The 10,289-nt window shown below is 43.9% G+C and overlaps 1 protein-coding gene across 11 annotated transcripts in view; it reads left to right on the forward strand.

The window, feature by feature from the left end:
* Positions 1 to 425: 425 nt before the first annotated feature.
* LOC102815479 (androgen receptor-like) overlaps positions 426 to 10,289 on the forward strand; it is a 378,724-nt gene continuing 368,860 nt past the window's right edge. The window contains exons 1-2 of one of the 11 annotated variants that reach the window (XM_006868494.1): positions 426 to 682; positions 773 to 2,065. In XM_006868494.1, the coding sequence (XP_006868556.1) occupies positions 426 to 682; positions 773 to 2,065 (1,550 nt within the window). Of the gene's footprint in view, positions 2,066 to 10,289 lie in introns of all 11 variants that reach the window. The other 10 variants (XM_006868495.1, XM_006868491.1, XM_006868492.1 and 7 more) reach the window with 10 other exon arrangements.

A 10,289-nucleotide genomic window follows, 5' to 3' on the forward strand; every position in this document is an offset into this window, starting at 1 on the left:
CCCTAAAACAACAACAACAACAAAACCCCAACCAACCAACAAAAAAGCCCCTAGGACAAAAAACGAAACATCAAAAGGTTCTTATTTGCACCTGCTTCAGGGGACACTGACTTTAGGAGGGGGATGATTTATCCTCTTACTGCTCTCCTCAAGATTTGAGCATCTTTTGAATCTACCCTTCAAGTATCCAGGGGCAGACTGTGAGCCTAGCAGGGTAGATCCTGTCCAGAGGGTGTTTTCGTCTGCACGAGGCTTTGAGACTGTCAAAACGATTTTGCGTGGTTGTTCCAGCAAGTTTTCTTCCCAGGAGCTCCCGCAGCTGGTGGGCAGTTAGCTGCAGCGGCTACCTCATCGCAGCCTGTTGAACTCTTTGGATCAAGAAAAAAGGAGGAGGGGTACGGTAGAAGATTCAGCCAGGCTCAAGGATGGAGGTGCAGTTAGGACTGGGGAGGGTCTACCCCCGGCCACCATCCAAGACCTATCGAGGAGCTTTCCAGAACCTGTTCCAGAGCGTGCGCGAAGTGATCCAGAACCCGGGCCCCTGGCAACCTGAGGCCGCGAGTGCAGCACCTCCCGGTGCCCGTTTGAAGCAGCAGCAGCAGCAGCAGCAGCAACAGCAGCAGCAGCAGCAGCAGCAGCAGCAGCAGCAGCAGCAGCAGCAGCAGCAGCAGATCAGCTCTCGCCAGCAGCAGCAGCAGCAGCAGCAGCAGCAGCAGCAGCAGCAGCAGCAGCAGCAGCAGCAGCAGCAGCAGGTTGAGGATGGCTCTTCCCAAGGCCACACAGGCTACCTGGCCCTGGACGAGGAGCAGCAGCCTTCACAACAGCAGTCAGCCTCCGAGGACCATCCCGAGAGCGGCTGCGTCCCACAGCCCAGAGCTGGCGCGACCGCTGGCCAGGGGCTGCTGCAGCAGCCACCAGCACCTCCAGATGAGAATGACTCAGCTGCCCCATCCACGTTGTCCTTACTGGGCCCCACTTTCCCAGGTTTAAGCAGCTGCTCCGCCAACCTTAAGGACATCTTGAGTGAGGCCGGAACCATGCAACTCCTTCAACAGCAGCAGCAGCAGCAGGAGGCAGTATCGGAGTGCAGTACTAGCAGCAACAACAGCAGCGGGAGAGCCAGGGAGGCCGCTGGGGCTCCCACCTCCTCTAAGGACAGTTATCTAGGGGGCACTTCGACCATTTCGGATAGCGCCAAGGAGTTGTGTAAGGCAGTGTCAGTGTCCATGGGCTTGGGTGTGGAGGCATTGGAGCATCTGAGTCCTGGGGAACACCTTCGGGGGGATTGCATGTACGCCCCACTCCTGGGAGGTCCACTCGCTATACGTCCTACTCCTTGTACCCAGCTGGCTGAATGCAAAGGTTCTCTACTGGACGACGGCCCAGGGAAGGGCACTGAAGAGACTGTTGAGTATTCCCCTTTCAAGGAAGGTTACGCCAAAGGGCTGGAAGGTGAGAGCCTAAGCTGCTCTGGCAGCAGCGAAGCAGGGGGATCCGGGACACTTGATCTGCCGCCCACCCTGTCTTTCTATAAGTCCGGAGCACTGGACGAGGTAACAGCCTACCAGAGTCGCGACTATTACAACTTTCCACTGACCCTGGCCGGGCCGCCGCCACCTCCACCCGGCCACCATTCCCACGCCCGCATCAAGCTGGAGAACCCCATGGACTATGGCAGCACCTGGGCAGCTGCAGCAGCACAGTGCCGCTATGGAGACATGGGGAGTGTGCACGGTGGGGGTGCAGCGGGACCTGGATCCGGTTCGCCCTCAGCCACTGCATCCTCTTCCTGGCACACTCTCTTCACAGCTGAAGAAGGTCAGCTGTATGGGCCGTGTGGTGGTGGCGGTGGAAGCGGCACAGGTGTGGAATCCGGGACCATGGCCCCCTATGGCTATACTCGGCCACCTCAGGGGCTGGCAGGCCAGGACAGTGACTTCACTGCACCCGATGTGTGGTACCCCGGTGGCGTGGTGAGCAGAGTGCCGTACCCCAGCTCCAGTTGTGTCAAAAGCGAGATGGGCCCCTGGATGGAGAGTTACGCTGGACCTTATGGAGACATGCGGTAAGTTCCATCTCCCAGCCTGCGCCACAACAGTAAGTGTGCCCTTCTTTAGTATCTATCCCCTCCTCGCTGTTAAGAACTCTCCTGCTGTTTTGCATGCCCTCAGTAGGTTTTGTGGGAAGGGTTGCCCCAAATTTAGTGCTCTCCCAACTGAGGGCCTGACTTGCCTGCACTCTCTTAAAGATATCCTCACTGTTCATTGTTCTATACCTTCCATGTGAGTTTTAAGGATTCCTAAGCAACTCTCAAAATCCCTCCTACCTCGCCTTGTGGGCTCCAAACTTAAACCCAACTGCTTTCCTACCCTAAATTCCTAGAACCTCAACTATAAATATGGATATTTTCACCTCTTAGAGTTTGTAAGGGTTTGCCATTCAGCCTGTTGTTGGTTTCCACAATCAGAAGCAAAAAGACTGGCTCAAACCTTTCTCAGCCCTTCTCCAAAGAGGCAAATTGGAGCACACCACATTAGGGAAAGAACATGGTATCAGGAGTTTTTTGGGCCACTGTGTGAAGGGGTGAACTCCCTTCCCTGGCAGCAACTGTATTTGCCCCAGGGTAGGTCAGAGGCGAGAGTTCAACCCTGCACTTTAGAATAGGTGAAGAAAGGCCCCTGAAAATCAAGGGACAGCTTTCTTGGTAATCATTGGGCAGTATATGCCCTCACAGCAATGTTCAACTTTGTTGAAAGTACTTGCTTGGGTCAGTGTTTTTTCTGTCGATTTTACATAGCCTTAGGTTTACATCAGATCTATACAGGAAATAATATTTCTTTAACAAACAATTTAACCAGGCTTAAGTCAGATTTATTAGAGAAAGTGCTGCAAAAAAATGTTTTAAAGAATTTGCTGCTATTTCAGTGTGCTTAGAAATCTTAGAAAGGGTGAGATGTTTCAATATAAGTCTTCATTTTCAGGACACGGCTTGCATTTTAAAGCATTAGCTGTTCACATTAACAAACTGAATAAGAGCTATTAGTGACCTGTGAGCCATAATCTTGACCCAGAGTTTTAATTAGGACATGTGAAAAAGTGGCTGACAGTTTCATTTTGTTTATTAAAAATTCTTCCTTACCACAGTTGCGCTTCTTTGAACCCATGTTGTAGGGTTTTTTTGCTTGTTCCTGTCCCCAGCCGCCAGCAAATTATGATACTAGTTTTTCTCCATCAGGGAGAGATTATTAATTTGGAAACTAGCTCCTCAGGTGTTGATGTGCTCCTGGACTTGTGTCTTGTTCTGTGTCGCCATAGCTATTTTCTTTTACTGTGACTTTTCCAAAAATTTTTGTTAACATGTCTGGTGTCTTAAATCCAACAATTTACCTCCATTCACTGATGATTCCCTTCTTGGAACGTTTATCACACAGTGTCAGAAAAATTACAAAGAGGATAGAATTTCGTACAATTATTTCCTAGACTGTTGAAGAAAGAACTTCTTACTAGACTCTACATTATATTAGGTTATAAGGTTTGACTTACAAGATTTTCAAAGACTTCATTTGATACTGCCAAAGTATTTTTCAGCTTATTGTTTGTTTTTGTGATTGGGTTGTGCCATGAAATCTAAAGATCTTCATTTTCTAATAACAGTTTTAGTTGGTAGAGTTAATTTTTTCTTAGGATTATCACAGGTCAGCGGTGCCCTCATCTACTGTGAACTTTTCAGTGGAGGAGGGGGAGGAATGTCTGAGGCGCTTCTTGGCCTATTATTCCTATAATGTAATGTTAAATCCAGTAACTGAAACCTTCCTATCTTTTTCATGTCCCCATCAAAATTATTCTGTTAATGGGGAAAAAATGACTGGCTCTGCATAGTAAGGGATGTATGTGTCTTCAAAGACAAAACCCCAAAATTTCAGGGAATAGCTATGGAGAACAAAATGTTCTCATCAGGTGTGCACATTTTATTCCAGATCTAAATTGAAAATCATCTCTATTAGAAAGATCATCATACCTCAGTGCTTCCTTGGCACCCTGCCTAAATTTATGGCTTTAACTGGAGAGTATTTATGAGCCCTGGTAGCATAGTGGGCTACACTTTGTGCTACTAATGGAAGGTCAGTGGTTTAAGTCCATCAGGTGCTCTGAGGGAGAAAGATGAGGCTTTCTGTTCCTGTAAAGATTTACAGCCTCCAATATTCTATACAGAGTCACTATGAGTCAGAATGGACTCAATGGCCCATAGCCAGCCAGCCAAGAAAGTACAAGATTTATTTAATCTTTCCTGGTTTGTGATATGCAGGAGAAATTTGAAACTGTCTGCACCTATAAAGATTTAGTCTCTGAAACCACAAGGAGCAATATACCTCTGTCCTATGTGTTGGAATCAACTTAATGGCAGTGGTGGGGCTTTATGATTGCCGTACTGGTTATGAAAAGGAAGTCCAATTAAGCTGAAAAAGAATTTCCATTTTTAGGATATGGAAAATCATTGAGTCTATTTATTGAAAATTAATGAGTTTCATCCAAATGCCACCAATCCCAATCTCAAAATTGACATATTTTCTTACTTTACTTTTTCTTTCTTTCTCTCACTTTATATGAGCACAGTTTGATAAAAAGGCAAGTGATTTTTTTAAAGCCAAACTCAGAACTTCCTCCTTCTGTAGCACATACATGCATTATGTGCCAAATTTGAGTTAAAAATCTCAAATTCTGGAGACTTCAAATAGCCTGTTGGGTTCCTTTCTTTTCCAGTTGTGTGTTCATGCAAATTAGTTAATTTTGTTTGAGGATTTCTTTTAACTTTAGTAACGTCTGGAATAACTCTATTCTTACACATCTATGATGTTTCTGCCGAACAGAAGGAAAAATATAAAGTGACGAGGCTGACATCATATGCAATTTACTTCTCTCAGAGATAAAATAGGACTACAACTTTGCTAATTAACCACTACCCACTTGACAGTGTGGCACTGTAGGATAAGCACTCAACTGCAGTGTCATCTTGAACCACAGGGTCGGTGGTTCAAATCAACCATTCACTCCTTGGAACCCTATACAGGGTCACTATGAGTTGGAATTGACTTGACAGCACTTAACAACAACAATGCTCACTTGACAGAAGTAGAGTCACTTATATCCCAGAAAGGAGCATGAAATTATAGAAAACATTTATTCTGTGCGGGAATTAGAGTTGGGGTCTAGAGAGATTATCCAGATTTTAAAAGGAATATTTTAATTTTTCTCCTGGGAGTTTGTTCTTGTCTCCAAAATAAATAACATTTTAATAGTGCTTTGGGGTTGGCAAATCCTGCCTTTCTCAAGAAGAACTTTATCTGTTTTGTAAAGCAGATTTGCTTTGGGACCAAGAAAGTATGATATTCTCTGTCTGTAGACTTTGAGGGTCAGTGTGCTGGAGAGGTTAATCCTTTTTATTTTTTATTTTTTAAGTTTTATTGTGAATTATGTGATAGATTACATGGGAGAACATTAGCTTTATATTTACCCTATCGTATATCATTTCATTGCCATGGTTACAGTCCTCTTTATGCATCATCAACCAACCAAAGGGTATACCCTGCAAGCCTGCCCCCCAGTTGTCAGCACACAGCCCCTCTCCCTCTCTGGGTCTAAAGTCCCCAGCCACTCCATCTCTCCACGTCATCCTCTCTACCTCCATCTCTGGTGACACTGCTTCTCTGGGTAGGGTCCCGCTCTCTGCTCTTCTCCCTTGATGGTCCCAGGAACCTCTGTTCCTAGACTGAAAAGTCATTCACTCCCCTCCTTTTGCTGAAAAACATCTACCTTTAAATTTCCAACCCTCACAGTCAGGCTTAATAACAATTATTCACTATTGTATCACAGAGACCTATCACCATCTCCTTTCATCAGCCCTGTCCAGACAGATTGGATACTACTCAGTGGAGATTCTACCTTCCTCCACGCCTTTTGGATCTAGGCTCCCTCTTGAAAGCTTGTAGTCAGTCACTTCTTGCCTTTGAAGACCCCTGCCCCCCATTCTGGGTAGCCAATGTCCAAGTTGCCCATCCCTGTCTACTCTGTGTGTGGAGGGGGTGGGACTGATCCTCACTATAAAGATTTCTTCCCCCTTTTAGAACTACTGCATCCATAGGTGTAGATCAAGTTCATCAAATTGTATCAGACTACTACTCATTTTTCCCTCTTCTTTCTTCTTCTAGTTGAGCTCTGATCATCCAGTCATTGAAGCCAGGTCAAGTGGGTATTGTCTGCAAGTGGGTGTACTTATGCATATGTCCTCTCTTCTTATTAGCTGCATGCTTCACTCTCCACTCTAGTCCTCTGTGGTTATGTCACTGACCCTGGGCCCAACAGTCCCCAGGCCTTGCCACACTGATGGCCAACCAGGTCTCCACCCAGGTTCACAGGAGTCTATTGAACGTTGTAGGACTTAGCTCACAGCTTCATTGCTGTTTTTCCCTCACTTCCCCTTAACGGTGACGGATGTGGTCACCAATCAGAGCGTGTATTCCCATTGAGTCTTAGTCTTGGAAAGGGATTTGCCCCGAGGGGACCTGACCACTGGCCTTGATGTCTCCTGGGCAAGCAACTTGCTTGTTCTTGTAGTAATTAGTCTGACTGTCTGTATTGTTTTGTATTTTTCCTGTCAATCTTTCTGTTCTAGCTGCTCCAGGCTGGTCTGCTCATCCTTTCAAGTGGGAATATCACACCTCAGAAGATTCTGGATGGGGCTCAGGATTCCACATATGGTCTTATGTGATGCAGACACTCTGCAGGAAGCTTCCTTCACTGGGCACGTTGTAGCCCCATTTTAGTTATTTTCAGAGTCCTGGTGTGGTACTGTGGGTTAATGCGCCAGACTGAATATCTGTTTGAACTACAAAGTCGGTGGTTCAAGCTCACCAGCTGCTCTTTGGAAACCCTATACAGGGTCGTTATGGGTCGGAACTGACTTGACAGCACTTAACAACAACAACAACAACAGCAATCAGTTATAGGCAGAAGACGGACTTACAGGCTTTCTATGATGATATTTCTGGCTATTCCTTTATCTCCTCCTCAATTGTCTATTTTATAATAGTATGTCAGGGAAACCAAGATTCAAAAGACATTCAAGCATCTTAACATTATTTCCCCCCTTTTCCCCATTCCACCCATGTCTCAATCCCTATGTCCCAGAGCCCTATTGGTTCAAGGCTGTGCATACATCATTATTTACCTCTGTCTCACTTAGCCCATGCAAACCTGCCTAATTGTTTTCCCATCTGCTTTGTTCTTCCATTCCCCTCCCCCTTCTTGTGTATTGGCCCCCTCTCTAGCACCCAAACTATCCTGTGTCTATTCCTAATCCTGTGCTCCACCTTCGCCTCCCTCCCTCCCCTCACCTCACACCTGGCAACCCGGTAACCAGTAAAGAATCCTCCCCCCTTTAGTATGGGTTCTTTATCTTAGTCTTTTACGGTAGTGGTCCTATGCAGTATTTCTCCTTTTCTGTCTGACTAATTTCCCTCAACATAATGTCCTCAAAGTTCATCCATGTTATGCGGTGGCTTGCAACTTCCTTGTTATTCTCCAAGGTGGTATAATATTCCATTGTGTGTATCTACCACAGTTTGTTTATCTATTCTTCAGTCGATGGGCACATAGGCTGTTTCCATCTTTTTGGTATTGTAAAGAGTGCTGCTATGAACATTGGTGTGCATATATCTACTCATGCTATGGCTCGTATTTCTTGTGGGTAAATACCAATAGAGGAATTGCTGGATCATGAGGTATTTCTATTTCCAACCTTCTGAGGAAGCGTTATATTCCTTTCCAGAGTGGTTGGACCATTTTGCAATCCCACCAGCAATGCAGGAGTGTCCCAGTCTCTCCAAATCTCCACTATCATTTATTGTCCTCTACTTTTTTTTTTTTTTAATCTTTGCTGTTATTGCAGGTGTGAGATGATGTCTCATAGTTGTTTTGATTTGCATCTCTCTAATGGCTAGTGATCATGAACATTTCTTCATATGTTTGTTGGCTGTCTGGATCTCTTCCTTGGTGAAGTGTTTGTTCATGTCCTGTGCCCATTTTTTTACTTGGGTTATTTGTCTTTTTCTTGTAGAGGTGTTGTAGTTTCCTATATATTTTAGAAATGATTCCTTTGTCTGATGTGTCATTGCAAAATATTTTTTCCCATTTTGTGGGTTCCCTTTTTACTCTTCTGGTGAAGTCTTTTGATGCACATAAGTTTTTAATTTTTAATATGTCCCAATAATCTGTTTTGTCTACTTTTGGGTATGTAGTTTTCAAAATGTTTGGTATTCTGTGTATTCCCTGAATTAGTGCCCTCACATTTGTCCCAATTTTTTTCATTGATGACCTTCATAATTCTGGGATTCACATTTAGGTCTTTAATCCATGTTGAGTGGGGTTTTGTATAAGGTGTGAGGTGAAGGTCTTGTTTCAGTCTTTTGCATATTGCTTTCCAGTTCTGCCAGCACCATCTGTTGATACCTTTAAGTACTTTGTCAAAAATAAGTTGGCTGTATGTAGATGGGTTAATTTCTGGATTCTTGATTCTCCTACATTGATCAGTGTATCTTTCATTGTACCAGTACCAAGTTCGTTGACCACTGTAGCTTTGTAATAAATTTTGAAGTCGGGGAGTGAGAAGTTTCCAACCTTTTTCTTCATCTTAAGTAGTGCTTTGCTTATCCTGGGTCGCTTTCTTTTCATACAAAGTTTGTAATTGAATTTTTCCATCTCTTTGGAGAACATCGTTGGAATCTGGATTGGGATTGCATTATATGTGTAAATTGGTTTGGGCAGTATTGACATTTCCACAATGTTAAGTCTTCCTATCCAGGAGCACGGTGCATTCTTCCATGTTTGTAGGTCTCTTTTGGTTTCTTGTAATAGTGTGTTGTAGTTTTCTTTGTATACGTCCTTTGTTTCTCTGGTTACATTTATTGCTAGATATTTCATCCTTGGGCAGCTGTTGTAAATGGTATTGCTTTCCTAACGTCCTTTTCAGTGCTGTAGTGTTTGGTATAAAGTAATCCAACTGATTTTTGTATGTTGAACTTATATCCTGCCACTTTGCTGAATCTTCCAAGAGGTCTACTAGTTTTTGGTTTTTTTTTTTTTACTGAGTCTTTGGGGTTTTCTACTTATAGGATCATATTGTATGCAAATAGAGAGAGTTTTACTACCTCTTTACCAATTTGTTGTTGCTGTTGTCAGGTGCCATCGAGTCGGAACGGACTCATAGCGACCCCATACACAGCAGAACAAAACAATGTCCGATCCTGGGCCAACCTCACTACCGCCGCCACACTTGACGCCATTATTGATGTCACCTGGCTGATCCATCTAGTTGGGGGTCTTTCTCTTTTTCTCTGACCCTCCACCTTACCCAGCATGACATCCTTCTCCAGCGACTGTTCTCTCCGGACAATGTGTCCAAAGTATGATTGACGAAGCCTAGCCATCTTGGCCTCCAAGTAGCACTCTGGTTGCACTTCTTCCAAAACAGATCTATTTTTGGATGCCTTTAATTCCTGACTTGCCATATAGGTCTTGCTAAGACTTCCAGCACAATATTGAATAGGAGTGGTGACAAAGGTCATCCTTTTCTGGTTCCTATTCATAGAGGGAAAGATTCAAGCTTCTCTTCATTGAAAGTAATGTAGGCTGTTGGTTTTGTATATATGCTCTTAATTTTGTTGAGGAATACCCCTTCAATTCCTACTTTGCTGAGTGTTTTTATCAGGAATGGATGTTGGATTTTGTCAAATGCCTTTTCTACATCAATCAATATGATCATGTGGTTCTTTTCTGTTTTCTTACTTATATGGTGGATTACATTGATCATTTTTCTAATGTTGAACCATACTTGCATCCCTGATATGAATCCCACTTGATCATGATGTATTAAGTTTTTGATGTGTTGCTGGATTCTGTTGGCTAGGATTTTCTTGAGCATGTTTGCATCTATGTTCATGAGGGATATTGATCTATAATTTTCTTTTGTAGTGATGTGTTTCCCTGGTTTGGGTATGAGGGTTATGCTTGCTTCATAAAATGTATTAGGATGTTTTCCATCCTCCTCTTTATTTTGGAATAATTTGAATAGAATTGTTGACATCTATTTCCTGAATGTTTGGTAGAAATCAACAATGAAAACATCTGGGCCTGTGGATTCATGTTTAATTTCTTCTACTACCAAGCCACTTTTCAGCAGGATGTTATTCAGTTTCCATGTATTTGACGTTATTTCCTTGGTCTTCCTATTGTTG

This window comes from Chrysochloris asiatica, unplaced genomic scaffold (assembly GCF_000296735.1).
Source record: "Chrysochloris asiatica unplaced genomic scaffold, ChrAsi1.0 scaffold00118, whole genome shotgun sequence".
Classification (NCBI taxonomy): domain Eukaryota; kingdom Metazoa; phylum Chordata; class Mammalia; order Afrosoricida; family Chrysochloridae; genus Chrysochloris; species Chrysochloris asiatica.